The sequence below is a fragment of the Sorex araneus genome, chromosome 1 (assembly GCF_027595985.1).
Source record: "Sorex araneus isolate mSorAra2 chromosome 1, mSorAra2.pri, whole genome shotgun sequence".
NCBI lineage: Eukaryota > Metazoa > Chordata > Mammalia > Eulipotyphla > Soricidae > Sorex > Sorex araneus.
In genome coordinates this window covers 440,020,862-440,040,533 of record NC_073302.1, presented here as the reverse complement: position 1 = coordinate 440,040,533, position 19,672 = coordinate 440,020,862, and the positions used below count along the sequence as shown (strand labels likewise).

The following is a 19,672-nucleotide window of genomic DNA, read 5'->3' as shown; positions in this document are numbered from 1 at the left end:
TTAGCTGAAAAAAAAAAGATGGAGAATTCCACCTTTGAAGGGAATAATTGTTTTCACTAGAGGGGAAGGATATGAAGGATAATGTTTTTGGAATTGTTTGACATGATTTTGGCTCTTTTGGCTCTCTGCTCAAATCTTGTTAGGAACCAAGTATATTCTTTTAAAAAAAAACTTTGTTTTGTTAGGGACTACATCTGGCAGTGCTTAGGGCTCACTCCTGGCTCTGCTTTCAGGGAACACTTTTGTACCAGGTTCAGTGCCTGGGACCATACAAGATGCTGGAGATCAAACTCAAGTCGGCTGCATGCAAAGCAAGTGCCACACCCACTGTAAATCTCTCTGGCCTTTCAGGTGTACTCTTGTGGCAACCATCCCTATAAGACTCTCACCTGATATTACCCCAAATAGTATAGCTAATCCCTCAACTCCAAGGATGAAACTCTCATGTGCCATCCAGATCAGAGTTGCTGAGCTCCAATTCTGTGACTCCATGCTGTTCTAGATCGGAAACTTACCTTGCTGAGAAATTGGAGCTACATTTCCTAGAATACCTCTTCCTTTCAGGACCTGGTTCATTTGTTTGTCTAGGGGACATTGCTATGCAATTTGAAGTATAAAAGGAGCCAAAGAATGCCAGCTTATTCCCGAAGGTTGAGATCAGACTGTGAGAACCAGTGATAGGTTCAAAGGTGTCCATAAGAAACAATAATGGAAAAGAAAAAGAAATAGCCTGATAGCTGTGGAGACTAAAAAAAATCTGTGGAGAGCAAAGACAGAGCCATGTCCACTACAAGCTCCAGTCTAAGTCGATCTGGCCAACACCCCCCGCAGAACCTCAGCACACGTGAGTTCACAGTGCATGAGTGAAAATGCAGGGCTCCAGGCTGCTGACTCAGAATCTGCAAAGGCTCTCTGGGCCCATGGGGGCAGGGTGCCCTGTGTTTGTGTGCAGAGAGGAGGCAGCCCTGCAGCGCTGTGGACAGACTGCTGGCGCACCAGTACACAGATGTCTGGGAGGGCACAGCCGACTCCAGCGTGAGGGGGAAGCTCTTCTTCTCCTCTCTAGAGACACTGTACCCATCAGCCACTTCTCCTTTCTCCACGCTCTTAGTTGTGATTGAGTAATAGACCAGCTTCAGCCCTTGCCCCTCATCTTGTCGATACCAGTACATGTAGTTATGATCCATATCCTGAGCACACATCAGTGTCACACTCTGTCCTGTCTTCAGGAGCTGGAATGTGGGGGTCTGAGTGACACCAGCCTGGCCCAGACCTGTGGACAGAGGAGGTGGGTGCTGCAGACACAGCTGAAGGCTGAGCATGGGATGGGGACAATGTCACCATGAAGGGACCTTACCCAGGTCTCACCTGCCTGCAGGAGCCAGAGGATCACACAGGACAGAAGGGATTCACTCATGGCAGGAGACAGGAGGACAGGAGTGTCTGCTGTGTGTGTGGTAATGAGTGGGGATGCTCTCCTCACACACACATCATGAGGTGTCACCTTCCTGTCTGGGCCCACCCTCCCCAGCCCCTGTGCCAAGGCCCCTCCTTTTCTCTGGGAAGTTGAAAATTCATGCACAAATGCGCTGCTTTCAATGAAGAGTACATTTGTCTGAAATAAGATGCCTTGTCATTTTCTTTGCCAACTTGTGGTTTAGATATGCCAATCACATGGTGTCATTTCCATAATGCTCCAGATTTATTCACGCAAACATGTCTCGTATGTTCAGTTTAGTAAGAAGCATATGTGCTCCCGGTGCCCTGATTCCTGTGTCCCAGGTCCCTGATTTGGTTACTGACCGTGGGGTTGAAACTGTCCCTGCACCTGCTATGGATTTCCTCCTGGGTATCCATCCACCTTCTGAGACTCAGACACTGGTGTTCACCATGTGAGAACTCATAGTTCTTCAAGTCTGATGTATTTGAGGAAGAGAGACACAGTGCAAATTAGCAGGAGCGAGGATGTGCTGGAACTGGTGCAAAGAGGTGGGAAGATGAGGGAAAGGAAGAATGGTAGCATCAGTGAAAAATGCTGCTTTCATTGGCTACATCATGTTTTCACATCTTGTAAAGCTGATGGTACAAGTGATATAGCAAATATACGGGAATCCAGAATTTGTGAATGTGGTTGCAAAGATATATGGTGCTTGGTTCAATATTCTGCCACTGAGTCCCTCAGATTTATGATGAACTCGGAAACAATGTCCACTTATCACGTAGCTCTAGGAAAGACGGGCCTGTGTTTCAAACCATCAGTCCCTCTCTCATTCACTGTTATCTCTGGGCAGAACTTTGTATCCCACACTGGCTAAGGGAGCGGCCTTGGATATAGGGAGACAGAGGCAGCAAGAGAGGGGTGGATGGAGGGAGAGAAAGAGAGAGAGAGAGGGAGAGAGAGAGAGGAATGTGAGAAACGAGGAGGATCTGTACTGTCCCTGTAGGCACGGTTTCTGCCGTGGAACCTGGTCCATCTTGAGTGTGTATGTTCTATAATAGTTGTGGGGGGGCTCACCACGCATGTTAGGTGGCCATGAGCCACTTCCCCGCCCCGGCCTGCCGCTGCTGCCAACAGACGCATGAAGGAGGGACAGGGCCTCTAGACTGGTTGGTGATCAGTTGCCATTTATTGCAATCTCCAAAAGGCCATTTATTCCATTCCATTCTCCCTGAGCAGCTATTCAAGTCTCCCTGAGGGCCCCATTAAACACACCCTCATTCCCGTCTTCTGCTTCCCTCCATGCTAGTCTCTCTCTGCCTCCACTCTCACAGCCTTAGTCCTGGACACAATCCCCTGGAGTTTGAGATAGCAGATAGAAATATGTCAGCTATCACAATCAACATTTGTAATGCCCTTCCTTCCAGGGAAGGTCTTCTAATACAAATATCTCATCCTGCTAGGGGATCCACTCAAGGGTAGAATTTCAATGTAAGGGCATACTTCTCCTCTTAGCCCATAAACAATAATCTTAGATATGCTTAATAATCTTTCTAGTCTTTTTGTATGGGCACAGAGATATATTAAGCTTATACGGTGGCTTTCCTCTCGCTATAGATCCTGACTACAGTGCTCAGGCCAGATTAGTCCTTCCTACTACCTGCAGGGTCCTTGTCCAGTCACTTCTCTTTGGGTCATGACCATAGTTGCCCATGACCATGCTCTTAACTTATTATTAACACTTGACCTGTCCCATTTTGATGCCAGGGTAGGTTACAGCTTGCTCTAGGTCCTTCGGAGTCCCTTAATCAAAACGCTGTTTGGGGGTGCTAGGGATTAAGGGCAACTGAGGCTTAAATTCAATGATTATGACACATGCCCAGGAGTGAATAGTTAGTCAATTAACTCCCAAGTTACAAAAGCATAGCATTAACTGTCTTCTGTATCTGTACAAAAAGGACATTGCTATAAAGTAAACTAAGCAAAGGACATAAGGGAATGAAAAAGCAATATTTCACTTACAAATACAAAGTCCAGATCTCTGAAGAATCTAACTTTACAAGCCACAGTTTCTGATTAGGGGAAATGAGTGGTTAACAGATAAGGAAGCAGAACAAAGAAGAAGTTAGAGATGAACACCAAAGGGTTGGTAGTGCTTCTCAGTGTTGTGATGTGTGTACTCAGTAAACCTAACCTCTTTGACTTGGAGCAGAAAGGATAGAGGATAAAGGACAAGCCACTATTATCCTACACTTGAGACTCACATGTGTGCCCAGAGCTGCTCAGGACCAAGGGCAGACACAGCAGGGAGACAGGGACCAGAGAGGGTGGGTCAGGGAGAGACTCTCCCTCTGCCCCATCTCTTCAGTGAGCCTGAACCTATGAACTAGAGCTTCCAGTTCCAAGCACACAAGATCTGACTTGCAGGTGATTTCTCTGTTTGTGTAAAGATGTGACAGCAGGGTCATCACCAGGGGACACTGAGGCAAGTGCACAGCTCTAAACTCCACTTCCGCATCCCAGTAGCTCTTTGATGTGCTTCATTGACTGAACCAGAAGCCCATTCTGTCGTCACTCAGAGAAAAGAGGTTAAGAGAAAAGGGCATGCACTGCACTAGCTTTTCTCAATGCATTGCTATAATAATCATGTATCTTAATTGAAAAATAAATATCTTTCACTGTTGATTTGAAATGTGACGTGGAAAAGCCCTTCCCTTCTGCTATATACAAAGGTGAGAGAACACTTTTCTGTTTTGGTTCTGGAGCACTAAATCCCCTCCCAAACCTGAGGGCACAGAGACTGTCCTTTGCACAAGCTCAGCCTGGCCTCCTGGCTGCCTCCCTCGCTACCACTTCCTGGGCTGGCCAGGGCTGTTTTTGTGCAGGAGGCAGCCGAGCAGGCAGGGCTGTGAGGCTGCTGGCACAGAGGTACAGGGCAGAGTCGGCCCCTTTCACGGAGCTCACGCTCAGCTCAGAGCTGGAGTTCTTCTTGAACTGTTGGACTGAGAAGTGCGCAGGGATGTCTCCTTTCTCTCTCTCTTCCTCATTGTAATACTCAGTGAGGAACTTGGGGCCCTTGCCCACAGCCTGCTGGTACCAGTACACAGAGTTGTGTCCAGATTCATAGTTGCATGTCAGGGTCACTGGCTGACCCCTTGCTGTGACCAGGTGTCTGGGGCTCTGAGTGACCTCAGCATCCGCAGGGCCTGTTGGGGAGCAGAGAGAAAGGGCTGAGGGCAGACCCAGGGGTGCCTCCTGCTGCAGCCCTCAGGGTGGGCAGGGGCTTCCCAGGCCTGGCAAAGCACAGCCCAGGCCCACCCTGTGCCCAGGACTCACCTGCTCCCAGGAGACCAAGGGCCACCCAGCAGAGGAGCCTGGAGCCCATGGCAGCCTCAGGGCCCAGACAGCCCTAGGGCAGGGCAGGCTCCAAGCTCTGTCCTCCTGGTGCTGATAGGAGCCTCTGCTGTGATGTCACTTTGTGATGAGTCTCTCTGGATACTTTGCCCTGGCCTAAAGCACCCTACAATCTACAACTTAGTTAGGCTTCGCCGCAAGTCGGCTACTCTGTGCTATCTCTCACTAATACACTCGATGTGCAAATCAATCAACAAAGAGTGGGTGGGAGTGGATCATGGTCCCCATGTGACCTTCAGTAGTTTGTTTCCCCTGCTTGTAGCCCTCATTCCAAATTCCTCAGCGTTGAGTGAGCCAGTTTCTTTCTCTTCTCCTTCCCGGCAAGTTTATCAACCTGGTCTCTTTGATGCAGAACGAATCTTCATATGCATCCACTGTACCCTTAGTAGAGAGTGTGTGTTAAGTCCTACATACACCAGAAACTATTCAGTGAAGTCAAACCATCTGCCCACAAAAGGAACTCAAGACTCTTCCTCTCTGGCTTCATTCTCTCTCTGACTCCCCAGTGTTCCTTGCTGTATGCGGGTCCACAGTGCCTCCATGTGGCTGTTAATTCACTCTCATTATCTGTCATTCAAGGACAGGATTTCCCTCCAACACACCCCTCTGAAGCCCCTTAACATACCTCCCAAGCACCGACTCCTGAATTTCCAGCTTGGATCACATAGGGTTGTTAATTCGAATCCTCTCTTAGGGGGCGAAGGCATGTGATTGAGTCTGAGCCAGCATCCATCAGGACGACAATGATGCTGGCACCATGGCAGTCCCTAAGCTGCAAAGGATGAGACAAGCCAGAACTAATCAGCCTCAGGCTGTACAAAACACCCTCTGATCAACTCCTCCTGCTCAGCCTCATCCAAGTATTCCCTGATTTGGCGTTTACATGGTTACTATCAAAGTTCAGAGAGTGTTTTGTACAAATATCATGCATGTGTTTTGCATGTTCATTCATTAATATATACACATATATTGAAATACCCAACCCTGTTACCTATCACTCGGTCTATCTATGGGTCCAGAACTTCCCTCATCACATAGAAATACCTACATAAATATAAAAAATCTAAACAAGCCTTTTTTTTACATTTCTACCAAAAAATAAACAAAATAACCTATCAGAATATTATCTAGTCTTCATTTCACTTGTTTAATGGGGATGTTGTAATAAATTATACTCTCCAATACCAACCACCTTGTCACTGGGTGTGCTAACAAATGCTCCTGTGCTTGTTCTAAGGACAAATGTTCTTTTCTCAAGATTAAGGTCAAGATTCTGGAGCATAGGAAGTCATCCCTATCATGTGTTCTGAACACTGCGATGGTCCTTGGACCACAGTATGAAAAATACTTGATATGAACTATTTATGTACAAAAATTTTCCTTATCAGTTAACTTTAGACCATTGAAACGCATAAACAATTTACTTCATTTATTAAAATATGAAGCATATATTTATAAAGATAGTAGAGCTAAGCCCCCTGCTAGAATTGAAGTGTGTATTTAAGGTCAAGAGAAAGAAGCAGAACTGCCCACCACAAGTGTTGGTATTGAAACCCCAAGTAAGGATACCCTTAGTTTACCCCTCAGTTCTGACTTTTTTCATAGTAAATAATAAACTTAGTTTTGAAATCAGTGTGTGGCAATTTGCCACAATAAAGCTAGCAGGGTTGGCTGCAGAGAAGGAGACAGACATCCAAGAAGTGTCAAACTTTAGGGTCCCTTGAGCTGACGTGAGTGAGTTCACACACTGGTCATTTATGAAACATGAAATCTTTTCCCCCACCCTGGCTTCCTGTCTCCATGCAATGAGCCAATATTTTTGCTAAGGGGAACACTAAGAATAGTTAGCAGGTTAGTTAAGAGAAAGAGCTGGGATATTTCACATAGCCAAATTAGCAGGCTTCTGAAATATAAAGGCAGGATAAGGTTTTATTCCATTCTTACCTTTTCCTATCTTTCCAGGGCACACCTCTTCTGCCATGTTATCCAAAAGACCTAACCAGTTTTACCCAGGGGACGATGCCAACTTGGTATTTTTTTGTTAGGGGGATGATACACCACACATGTATCATTGTCTGTGATTATTAATTTTATGATGACAAAGGTATGCTTGTCACCAATTAAAATTGCCAGCCTAGATCTCTCCAAGGATCACAGAGCCTTGTGCTTCTGAGAATAAGACCTCAGAGGTCAATGGATGCAGAAAGGAGGCTGGCATCTGCATATTTTTCTCTGTGTTAAGTGCCCTGGTAATTGAGAGACCCTGGCATAATGGCTCTACCAGAATCTACAAAGTTAGGGATGGAAAACTGATTGCAATTAGTCATGGGAATGATGGTCCTTGAAAACTGTCAGTGACTGCCTGCAGTTTGCAATCTTAAGCCTTCTTTGCCTTTCCTAACTCAGGACCAACATTTTTCGATGGAACAGACCATCTGTAGCACACTCTTGACAACATTCCTGAACTTATGCGTGGCTTTTCCAGCTCTGAGGGTTCAACTGATTTTAAGATTGCCAGCCACCAGTCTAGGAGAATTGTTCTCATACTGGGGAGACCGAGGTGATAGGCATTTGCCTTTGCATGTAGCTCATCAGGACGCATGTATCAGAGATGAGATTACCTCTCCATGGATTCCACACTCTTCCAAAGCAGGCTGGTGGAACTGAGGCCCTAAGGCCCGAGTTCCTAAGGATCCCTGTCATTGATAAACTGATTTAGGTAATGCCTATCTTGCACTCCGATTGGCAGGATCAGCTATCTGGAAGCAGTATCTAGGTGACAATTGCCTTGTAGGGGAGAACGACAAGCAAAACTCACACATGCAGGGTTGGAGTGGTGGGACAGCAGGTGGGGAGTTTGCCTAGCCTGTAGCATGTAGGATCAATTATTTTGATCCCCAGCACCCCATATGGCCCCGAAGCCCTGCCAGAAGAGATCTCTGAGCAGAGAGTCAGGAGTCATCCTGAGCATGCTGGTGTGGCACCGAAACAAACAAAAACAAAAACAAAGTCACACATGCCTCTGTTCTTGCTGCCTTTGATCTATAAAAACCCAGCCAGATCTAAGACATGTCGTAATCACTATTCAGACAAGGACTCAGGTGCCCTATCCTATCTTTCTTGAGATCCATCTCCAGCTTTTCCTCAAGAATCCTGTCTGGTTCTCTCTATAAACCTCTTCTGAGTTTTCAAGAAATAGAAGTTTCCAGAACCTCTTTCAGAAATATGTTTTAAAGAATCCTATATGGTAAGAGAAATAAGCATCGAGGCTCTCTTGAAGTCACTCTTGATTAAAATAAAAGCATTTGTCTTTAAAAACTTGTTATTACAGTTTTTGGCTTCCTAGTTATTGGCCATGATTTGTGAGTCAGTGCAACTCTATCCTCAACTATATCATGTAGGGCACCACAAATGAGAGGCCCGAACTATGTCTCTGAGAGGGCCTTGCTATATCTCCTCAGTCTCTCCCTCAGCTGTTGATGGTTTTCTTCCCGGAAATTCCTCTTCCCAGAAATCTATAAATGGGTCAGATATCTTTGGAAGAAGATATAGACAGGAATTAGACAAAAAATATTTTATACTGCAGCTCACTTCAAGAAAACAATATTGAGGAGAAAATTCAGGAAATGTCACTCTATTCTTAGTAGGTTGACTGTGCAGAAGTCTTATGAATAAAGAGACACCTGGTTGAACATATCTCCCAGCCACAAAGGACACCGTGGGAAGCACCTGGAGCCTGTCTCAGAGATTTCCTGTTCGTTGGCAAGAGCGTCGTGAGTCCAGTTACTACGGTAGAGGACTGATTTCTCTCAGCTGGCACTGCCTCTTGTCAAGGAGAATCTGAGATCAGGGAATTTCTCGACCTGGCTTGCTCATCCATTCACTACGGATCAGTCATTCACCTCATCATTCTTTATGAACAGTCACTCATAAAGAATGGCTGCCAGGAACACTTTTTTATCGAATAGATGAACTATTTTTCCTCCCCCTTTGAATTTAAAACCTGTTTATTCAGACAAATAACCAAACTAGAAACTTACACCTGGGCCTGCAGGCAATCTTATCGGACGTGAATAGGAGGTGAGTTGCTAAGCAGGGCTTAGCCAGTGTGGACTTTGTTCCTTCTTCAACCAGGCTATGCTTGGGTCCAGGTCTGGCTAAGACGCCCCAACAAAACCTCAGCACACGTGAGTTCCCAGTGCATCAGTGAAAATGCAGGGCTCCAGGCTGCTGACTCAGAATCTGCAAAGGCTCTCTGGGCCCCTGGGGGCAGGGCGCCCTGTGTTTGTGTGCAGAGAGGAGGCAGCCTTGCAGCGCTGTGGACTCACTGCTGGCGCACCAGTACACAGATGTCTGGGAGGGCACAGCCGACTCCAGCGTGAGGGGGAAGCTCTCGGTCTTCTCTCTAGAGACAATGTACCCATCCGCCACTTCTCCTTTATCTATGACGTTGGCTCCGATTGAGTAATAGACCAGCTTCAGCCCTTGTCCCTCATCTTGTCTGTACCAGTACATGTTTTCATGCTTCATATCCTGGGCACACATCAGTGTCACACTCTGTCCTGTCTTCAGGAGTTGGAATGTGGGGGTCTGAGTGACACCAGCCTGGCCCAGACCTGTGGACAGAGGAGGTGGATGCTGCGCACACAGCTGAAGGCTGAGTATGGGACGGGGACAATGTCACCATGAAGGGACTCACCTGCCTGCAGCAGCCAGAGGGTCACACAGGACAGGAGGGGTGCACTCATGGCAGAGGCAGGAGAGAGGAGGGTCTGCTGTGTGTGTGTGTGTGTGTGTGTGTGACAAAGACGGACAGGCCCTCAGGGACTCATCCGGAGGTGTCACCTTTTGTCTAACCCGAAACACCCAGCCTGAGGTCACGCCCCTTCCCACAGAGCAAATGCACAAGTGTGCTGCTTAGAATGAAAGGGTCCCCTGGCCTAACTCACACGTCTTATTGGTTCCTTCCTTTGCAGACCTTTTTGTAACTTCTATTGCATAGCTTATATTTCATCCATAAGGTGAATTTTTCACAACTCAATGGCCTTACTGAATATGTCTGTGATTCCGAGCAGTACTAAGAAGTTGTATGGATTCCCAGCACCCGGTCATGACTCCTGTGTCCATGTGACTCTGCCTGAGATCCCTATGGGACTTGCTTCATTTGTTATATTGTCGTCCCATCCCTCTGTTTGCTATGCAGCTTTGTTCAGAATGCAAGGTCTGGCCCGCAACACTTGAGGATAGTTTTCTTTTTTCTTTCTTTCTTTTTTTTTAAATTTTTTTAATTAGTGAAGTAGAGTGACAGACTTACAAACGTTCGTGCTTGCGTTTCAGTCATACAATGGTCGACTACCCATCCCCCCACCGGTGCCCATTTTCCACCACCAATGGTCCCAGCATCCCTCCCACCACCCCACCCTGTCCCTTCCACACCACTCCACCTCTGTGGCAGGGCATTACCTTTTGCTCTCTCTCTCTCCTTTTGGGTGTTTCGGTTTTCAGTAGAGGTATTGAGCGGCCGTGATGTTCAGTCTATAGTCTACTTTCAGCCCACATCTCCCATCCCGAGTAGGCCCTCCTAGCACCCTTTACTTGGTGGTCCCTTCTCTATCTGAGCTACCTTTTCCCCCAACATGTGATGCCAGCTTCTAAGCTGTGGAGTAATCCTCCTGGTACTTATCTCTACTGTTCTTGGGTGTTAGTCTCCCATTCTGTTACTTTATATTCCACAAATGAGTGTAATCTTTCTATGTCTGTCCCTCTCTTTCTGACTCATTTCACTTAACATGATACTTTCCATGTTGATCCACCTATATGCAAATTTAATGACTTCATCTTTATTAACAGCTGCATAGTATTTCATTGTGCAGATGTTCCAAAGTTTTTTAAACAGTCATCTGTTCTCGGGCACAGTTTTCTCCAGATTCTGGCTATTGTAAACAGTGCTGCCATGAACATGTAAGTACAGATGTCATTTTGACAATACTTTTTTGCCTCTCTCTGATATATTTCTAGAAGTGGTATATATCAGAGAGAGGCAAAATGGGAGCTCAATTTCTAAATTTTTGTGAAGCATCCATATTGTTTCCCAAAAGGGCTGAACCAGTTGGCATTGCCACCAGCAGTGAAGGAGAGTCCCTTTCTCCCCACATCCACGCCAATACCGGTTGGATGTGGGCCAGTCTTTGTGGTGTGAGATGGTATGTCATTGTTGTTTTGATCGAGGGCAGAGTTTTCTTTGTCAGATCAAATCTCCAATGAGAGGCTGAGGAGCAGGTTTATTGGAAAACCCTTTCTTCACACAGAGTGGGAGGAGTGCATGCCCTTGTGACATAACTGACTGCACTAATCACATAATGAGATCCAAAGTAGCTAAAAAATAATATATTTCTTTGCACAAAGTATCACAGGTGGAAATGCACCATGCTTTATTCAATACTCTGCTGTTGGTTTATCAGATTCATTATGGTGTTGAGACCATGTAAACCCAAGAAAGTTACTTTCCTCCATGCATGTAAGTAAAACAGTACTTAATCTCAATGATTCTGTAGCACTAAAGGCTCTCCTATAGAGAGAGACTGCCCTTTGCACAGCTGAGCCTGGCTGCCTCCCTCGCTGCCACTTCCTGGGCTGGCCAGGGCTGTTTTTGTGCAGGAGGCAGCCGAGCACGCAGGGCTGTGAGGCTGCTGGCACAGAGGTACAGGGCAGAGTCCGCCCCTTTCACTGAGCTTATGTTCAGCTCAGAGCTGGAGTTCTTCTTGAACTGTTGGACTGAGAAGTGCGCAGGGATGTCTCCTTTTACGCTCTCTTCCTCATTGTAATACTCAGTGAGGAACTTGGGGCCCTGGCCCAGGGCCTGTTGGTACCAGTACACTGAGCTGTGTCCAGATTCATAGTTGCATCTCAGGGTCACTGGCTGACCCCTTGCTGTGACCAGGTGTCTGGGGCTCTGAGTGACCTCAGCATCCACAGGGCCTGTTGGGGAGCAGAGAGAAAGGGCTGAGGGCAGACCCAGGGCCGCCTCCTGCTGCAGCCCTCAGGGTGGGCAGGGGGTTCCCAGGCCTGGCAAAGCACAGCCCAGGCCCACCCTGTGCCCAGGACTCACCTGCTCCCAGGAGACCAAGGGCCACCCAGCAGAGGAGCCTGGAGCCCATGGCAGCCTCGGGGCCCAGACAGCCCTAGGGCAGGGCAGGCTCCAAGCTCTGTCCTCCTGGTGCTGATAGGAGCCTCTGCTGTGATGTCACTGTGTGATGTCACTGTGCGATGCTCCCCTGCCTGCAGGCTGTGCTTTGGCCCAGGGTCCCCTGGCCTCAGTATGGATACTCTTGTGGCATTCCCTGCCCATGAGGTACCTCAGTAAAGCTCTGGAGAACTGTCCTCGGATACCCTCATGCACCTTGCTCTGCTGTGCTGCCTGTTACCCCAGGACTCCCCCTCCTGCCCAGCCTTTGCCTCTACTTCTGTGTGGCCTCCCAGTGCAGACTGAGGTCCAGGTGCCTCTGTGCTTCCCTGGGCTGTGGTGTCACCAGTGCCACCTTTTAGGACACAATCACTGAAGTGACATCCATGCTGTCTCTTATCTCCTGGGTCACTGTCTCCCTCCAGGTAGCTGCAAACACTGGCCCCACAGCGCCTCCATATGGACAAATGTCTGGTCAAAAACAGAATTTTCTTCAGCCTTAACACATGCACCAGAGGGCCATTTCCTGATGGCATGGCCTGTTGAATTGAGATTGATTTTCAAACCCCGCTTTAGACAGTGGAGGGAAAGGATTGTGCAAAGCACCATTCCACTGATGAGTAATTACTATGCTAAGATGGGTGAGACAATCTAGAAGCCTTCAGGCCACCAATGAATGTCAAGAGGACAGACACTTGGAATCTCATCCAGAGCCCAGCCTGAAAAATCAGATTTACACACTCCCATCTATTGAATATAACTATCACCAAATTCTGTCAGTTTTCTTTGTATAAATGTTTGTATACTTTGCCTATTTATTCTCATATTTATAAACTTCGGAAATTCTCATATATAAACTCCAGAAATAAATAGTGATATTGATGTAGGCAAGATAGGGAAAGCCCCTCCCAAGGCAATGGCAAAATCCAAATTTGCAGAATACAGGAAAAAACAGGAACTAAGGCCTGATAAGACCCTCACCAGGTGCCAGCAACAGACTCAGAGAAGCTCCTACAGAAACAAAAGTCCAGGAAAGGAGTTTCAAAAAAGACCATCACCATTCCCAACCCTCCTGGCAACCACCTTAGCAGTGGACTTTGACCTAGGTAGAAGCTCCACATGGGGGCAGGTTGGAGAAACCCTATAAATGCCACCTTGGATAAAGGAAGGGAGCACATATGCTGCCTGAACCCATGTGCTGCTCGCATTCACGTGGTAGAGCACATGTGTTGCCTGAACACATATTCTGCCCGCATCTCCTCTCTTGAGATGTATCCTTTAATGCTTTCTTGTCTGATGCTAGGATGAGTGTAGAGGCTCTCTCCACCCTTGGTGAAGGCCAGGTTCTCTCTTGAGCATGTTACTCTCCACTCTGTCACTTTCTCTTCTTCCTTCCCTTCAAACCCTCCAGATAAAATCTGTTTTACTTCACTGCTTGTCTACTGAAATTCCTTTCTGCAAGGCAAGACAAGAACCCAGTAAATCTGGATCCTTGGTGTCAGAGGTGAATGCAAAGAAAATGACTTTGTCCTCCCCACTTCACATGAGCCAAACAATGGGTCCACTGATATCAATATGAATTATCCATATGGTCGCTATACTTAGATTGACACTCATTACCCAGAAATGTCAGTGTAAACATCCCTAAAATTGTAAACAACCCCTTTTCAATCACTGTGCCTCTGGCAAAAATGTGAAGAAATGTCTTAGCTGTGAAAATCATATTCCTCCACCTAACACTGATTTGCATTAAAGAACATGCTTTATTACAAATAAGAAACTCTGGTTCTGCTGACCACGGGCTTATAGAGACGTTTCTTTGATTACCAGGCAAAGAGTCGTTTGTTTTAAACTCATTGGTCATGAAGCCTCAACTCTCATCTAGTCTGAATCCTGAACGAGGCACCTGGGAACTGAAACAATGGAAACTGCTGCCTCTCAAAGTCCTTGATTCAAAGATTGTTCTTCCATCAGTTTATCTAGAAGAACTAGGAGGTACCAAAACTAATTAGGTTTGTGGGTCAAGTGATAGTGGATTAGGAAGAGCACTTTCTTGGTGTATGTGATATACTGTGCATGGCCCTCCACCTCTGTCTGCTGTGGACCTAGTAGCAGTTGAGCATTTTGGGGTTGACTCACTGACCCCACATATGCCAGAACCCAAATATGGCCCCTACGAAATCAACCACAAAGACAGTAACAGCAAAATGACTCAGGTGACACCTCAATTAAATGTGCTTTACTTGAAGTTATATCTCCTTTTTTTAGTAAATTAGCAAATACATTATCCTGATTACACCTCCTGAACAGCTGAATATTTGTTCTGTGGTTACATTTTGGGGAACTTGGAAGATGCTGGATGTTCAGTTAATTTGGGAAGCAGAGTAGCTGGAAGTTTCTTACTAGGAAAATGCATGATGCATGGAAGAAAGGACTATTCTGGGAAACCATCTTTCAATGATCTCATACTTCAGGTCATTACACAGCTGACACTTTCCAGTTGAAAGGTCAAGTCTATGCATGGGGTTGAACTTCTTTACCACATTGTCCCCACAATGCCATAAGACAGATATGTGACCAGCTCATCTCTGAAGAATAGATTTTGGTTTATCATCAGGTCACTGTGTGGATCATCTATAAATCAATCACAAAAATTTTTATTCAGACAGCCTGGCATGTTTACTTGGGTGTAACAGAACGGACTCAGGAATGTATCTAAGATGCCATCACATCCTCGGGCCCCTTGCTCAAGGCAGGGCAGGGGAAAAGGAGGATGTATGTCTGGTGCTGATATGGCCGTACTCTTCAGAGGTTGTTCTGAGGTGTCTGTTTTCTTTTTGTCTCTGCCCCAAACCACTCCCCTTCTCACAGAGGGTCAAATAAAAATACTGTCCAAGTAAGGTTTTTAAAACGAAGAGTACTATTTTATTATTTAAGAGTACTATTTTTGGGGAGTTTGGTTATTTTTTATTTATTTTTTTTTGCTTTTTGGGTCACACCCGGCTATGCACAGGGGTCACTCCTGGCTCTGCACTCAGGAATTTCCCCTGGCTGTGCTCAGGGGACCATATAGGATGCTGGGATTTGAACCCGGGTCGGCCGTGTGCAAGGCAAACGCCCTACCCGCTGTGCTATCTCTTCAGCCCCATGTTTGGGTTTATTTTTGATTCTGTGATCACTATCCCTATGAGTTAGAACTTGGGGGATCATATGTGGTTTTGGAGATTGATCATATGTGGCGTCATTGCACGAACGATAAGCACCTTCCTCCCTGTACGATGTCTCTGGCCCAAGAGCAAAACTGACATGTTTCCTAGTTATTTCTCTTTTGAGACACTTTGTGAGTTGCTTATAATTCAGCCATGTGTTTTAACTTTCATAATTCACTGCATTAATTTGTGCATTTACGTCTAATATGCTGAGGAAAACTGAGTTGTCTTATGGGTCTCCAATCCTTTCACCAAGCCCATGTCCCGCATACACTGCAATATTTTCTGATTTGCTTTGTGGGCCTCCACAAAGCAAATCCACCTGCTGTGGATGTCTGGCAGCCATACTTCACTGTTGATAACCAACGACTTTTAGACTCATTTTGATTTGTGTCATGTCAAATCAGTGAGGGTCACCTGCCAAGTGTAGTACAAGCAGATGATCTACTGAGACAGGTGAACAGATATGTGAGAAACAAGACCAGATAAAAAAAAACACTATTTGTATCCTCTGCAACTATTTTCCTGGAGCTGTTCGGCAGCTCAGTAATTGGCCTGTATATGTGGGAAGTAGTGTCCAGAGAACCATGGAGATCAAGAGGGGAATAATTATACACTTGCTATCGTAGACCATAAAACTCTCCAGGTCAGAAAATGTGTGTATTGTCACTGTTTATTTCATATAATGGAATACTTGGTACAAAAATAATGGTCCCTCGAATGTGTGCTGAACAGACAGTAGGGACTCAAATGCAATCACTGATGTCGTATCTTCAGGTGGCCATTGTCTCATGTGTGGAAGGGAGTGCTTTCCATGCAGATGGAAATTCCACTGACATTGCTGTGTACCTGACAAAGCACATCTGGGATCCACCTGCCCCTTATCCCGTGGATGGAGCTCACAGGGTCTCTGTCCACGAGACACCTAGGGACAGGTCTTGGATTATATTGTTGCTTCTTTTGCTGTTAAATATAAGTGAATCTTCTTTACCTTGTGTTGTATTCTCCTTGAGGTTGTCAGGGAGGGGATTGTAGAATATCATTTAGGATTCAGATGTTCCCCATCCCACTAGTCTGGAACTGAAAAAAGGAAACCAAAGGAGGGAACTGTCAATTGGAGGAGGTGAGGGGAACTAATGAGGAATAGCAAAAGTGTTTGATTCCTTGTTCCTCCAGTTCTGAAACATGAACCCAGGAATGTTACTTCCCCTCATGCATACAAACTGGTAAAACACTTTTCCTGCTTGACTCTGAAGCTTTAAACCCATCCCCAGATACTGTCATAAAGGGAATGTCCTTATAGTCTGAGCCCTGCTGGCTGGCAGCCTCCCTCCCTTGCTGCCACTTCCTGGGCTGGCCAGGGCTATTTTTGTGCAGGAGGCAGCCGAGCAGACAGGGCTGTGAGGCTGCTGGCACAGAGGTACAGGGCAGAGTCGGCCCCTTCCACGGAGCTTATGTTCAGCTCAGAGCGGGAGTCCTTACTGAACTGCTGGACTGAGAAGTGCGCAGGGATGTCTCCTTTCTCTCTCTCTTCCCCACTGTAATACTGAATGAGGAACTTGGGGCCCTGGCCCAGGGCCTGTTGGTACCAGGACACATACTGGTGCCCAGATTCATAGTTGCATCTCAGGGTCACTGGCTGACCCCTTGCTGTGACCAGGTGTCTGGGGCTCTGAGTGACCTCAGCATCCGCAGGGCCTGTTGGGGAGCAGAGAGAAAGGGCTGAGGGCAGACCCAGGGCCGCCTCCTGCTGCAGCCCTCAGGGTGGGCAGGGGGTTGCCAGGCCTGGCAAAGCACAGCCCAGGCCCACCCTGTGCCCAGGACTCACCTGCTCCCAGGAGACCAAGGGCCACCCAGCAGAGGAGCCTGGAGCCCATGGCAGCCTCAGGGCCCAGACAGCCCTAGGGCAGGGCAGGCTCCACAGCTGTTTGCTATTTCCTCCTTGCTGGTAGAAGCACTCGCATGTGACATCACATATGACAATGTGTGTTGTTCTCTGCCACAGGCTGGGCCCTGACCCACACTGTTCTAGCATGTGCCAAGTTGGCAACCGTTTGTGTCATACCTGGCCTTCATGCTCCCTCATCAATCAGTAAAAGTCAAGCATGGCCCTGTTATGCTCTTGTCCACTTTATTCTCCTCCTGGACTCTTGCATCCAATTATCCAGTATTTACATCCCATCCTTCTCCTTTTTCCCTTTGAGCCTTACTCTTTTTCTTGGAGTATAATGAAGTTCCAGGTGAGGTTTGTGTATAAGCTCCGTTACTTCAGTTTTCTCCTGGTGAAATCAAACCAATTTCTTGAAGGAGGCCATAGCAAATATTTCCCTTAATTCACTCTGTCTTGGGTTACTCTCATCCTTCCCTGGTTACCTGTGGTTCTCTGAGTCCACTGCATCTCCAAGTGGTCTGCTTTGCACTATCTCATTTATTTGCTGGAGCAATAGCACAGCAGTAGGGCATTCGCCTTTCATGTGTCCGACCCATGTTCGATTCTTCCATCCCTCTCGGAGAGCCCGGCAAGCTACCTGAGAGTATTGCACCGGCACAGCAGAGCCTGGCAAGCTGCCCGTGGTGTATTGGATATGCCAAAAACTGTAACAGTAAGTCTCACGTTACTGGTGCCCGCTCGAACAAATTGATGTGCAACGGGATGACAGTGACATTTATTTGTACTTATCACATGTGAAGAACAGAAATTTCCACCAACACTTCAACCCCCTACACTGCTTCTCAGCTTTTCTGAACTGACTGATTCAGATTGATCTTCAAACCATATCCGTTGGAGGCAAAATCATGTACCAAGAATAGTTCTAATAGAGGACAAAGCAGTGCAATGGCTATGGTAATACAGAAGAGACAAGTCAGAATGCTTCAGTCCACAACATAAACTGTCTGATGGTCTCCCGTAGACACTCTCTGGAAATATTAGTTTTTTTGTTGCTCCTCAGTAATATGATCAAGTATTCCATAATTTTTAAAGTTCATTATTACTAGATTTTAAATACTCCAATTTACAGAGAGTACTTATATATTTATACATTCATTTCTTAGTGTAAGAAACCATGAAATAAACCTCCCTTTCAGCTATAATTAAGGGATATCCAGCTGGGATTAATATTTGTGATCATTATGTACTGAAAGAACCTGTGGACTGTCATTAGCAAACAACAGCTTTTAGTAGCTGCCACCCAGAGGGAAATTATTCCTGTTTGGTGTGTCTACACACACACACACACACACATCCATGTCAGACAATATAATATATTTCTTTAGTTGACTAGCATGTTGATTACCAAGCACAATTTTTCTTCATCATTTTTCCACCTTCATTTCTGAGAAAAATTCTTGTTGCTTTTAATGTAGTGGAAAGGAAGGAAATTACTACAAGTATTTTTTTCTAAATATTTTTAAGTATGTCTTCTAAATATTTTTACAAGATTTTTTTAAATTTCATAGGAACATTTGTATATTTCAGATTTATTTACTTATAGTAGTGTCCCTCAATTGCTGTGAAAATAACATTGTTCAGGATTTTGTAGAAATCATATGAAAAGCTAAGATTCCCAATGACTGACCACTCAGAACATTTCAGATAAAAGTATATCATTATAGGGGGCTGGAGCGATAGCACATCGGGTAGGGCGTTTGCCTTGTATGCGGCCGACCCGGGTTTGATTCCCAGCATCCCATATGGTCCCCTGAGCACCACCAGGAGTAATTCCTGAGTGCAGAGCCAGGAGTAACCCCTGTGCACCGCCAGGTGTGACCCAAAAAGCAAAAAATAATAATAATACTAATAAATAAAGTATCATTATGGAGAAAAATAGTTATTTATATTAGGCCATGGCTCTAAATAAATGGACATTAGTTTTTTAATTTTACATGTATCAAAATGTATTTATTATGGATTTTGTTTTTTTTAGAAAATTAAAAGGATAGAGCATAATTGGAATCGGGGTGTTTTAGGGAATTAGATAATGTTAAGCAAGGCCTTGAGGGTAGAATCTTAACCCCAAAAGATTGGCGCCCTTCTCAGAGGAAGGGACACCAGGAAACTCTCTCTCCACATGAGCACCGAGAAGAGAGCGTGCGAGGCAGTAGGAGTCAGCCATTTGCAAACCACGAATGGACTTTCCCTCCCAAACCACCCTTCATCTAAGGCTCTCAGTCTCCAGGACTGTGAGAAGATAAATGTGTTGTTGCTTCTGTCTCTCTTTCTTTAATCAGGAATCTTGGAATCTGTGGTTTGTGTGACTCCAGAATTCAATGAGCTGGTGAGGAAAGGATTCCGGGTCTGGAGGGGAAAAATAATAGGTAGGGAGCCTGGGGGTGCCTTGGAATCAAGAACTGTCAGGATTAGAATAGCCATGGCCCAGTGAGGCCACTCCTGCTCCCAGGGACAAAGGTCTGCACAGGAGCCTGGGA

General features: G+C 46.1%; 1 protein-coding gene and 3 gene segments (V, D, J or C); all 4 read right to left on the bottom strand.

The window, feature by feature from the left end:
• LOC129402593 (uncharacterized) lies at positions 1-4,826 on the bottom strand. Its single transcript, XM_055129711.1, has 5 exons — positions 4,775-4,826; positions 4,289-4,644; positions 1,369-1,372; positions 997-1,273; positions 1-4 (listed from the first exon to the last, which is right to left on the bottom strand). Exons 1-5 carry the CDS (start codon positions 4,821-4,823, stop codon positions 1-3), a joined length of 690 nt encoding a protein of 229 aa, XP_054985686.1. The 5' UTR covers positions 4,824-4,826.
• A 4,229-nt stretch (positions 4,827-9,055) lies between these two features.
• LOC129402592 (probable non-functional T cell receptor beta variable 6-7) lies at positions 9,056-9,600 on the bottom strand. The segment is given in 2 exon segments: positions 9,056-9,468; positions 9,552-9,600. Coding segments are annotated over 2 exon segments (462 nt in total).
• A 1,820-nt stretch (positions 9,601-11,420) lies between these two features.
• Positions 11,421-12,012, bottom strand: LOC129402591 (T cell receptor beta variable 5-5-like). The segment is given in 2 exon segments: positions 11,421-11,830; positions 11,961-12,012. Coding segments are annotated over 2 exon segments (459 nt in total).
• A 4,595-nt stretch (positions 12,013-16,607) lies between these two features.
• Positions 16,608-17,121, bottom strand: LOC129402590 (T cell receptor beta variable 5-1-like). The segment is given in 2 exon segments: positions 16,608-16,942; positions 17,073-17,121. Coding segments are annotated over 2 exon segments (384 nt in total).
• Between the last annotated feature and the right edge of the window lie 2,551 nt (positions 17,122-19,672).

Coding starts and splice junctions, on each gene's coding strand:
- LOC129402593 (XM_055129711.1), bottom strand. CDS start 4,823: ATGGGCTCCAGGCTCCTCTGCTGGGTGGCCCTTGGTCTCCTGGGAGCA. Junction 4,645..4,774: donor CCTTGGTCTCCTGGGAGCAG/GTGAGTCCTGGG, acceptor GCTCCCCAACAG/GCCCTGCGGATGCTGAGGTC.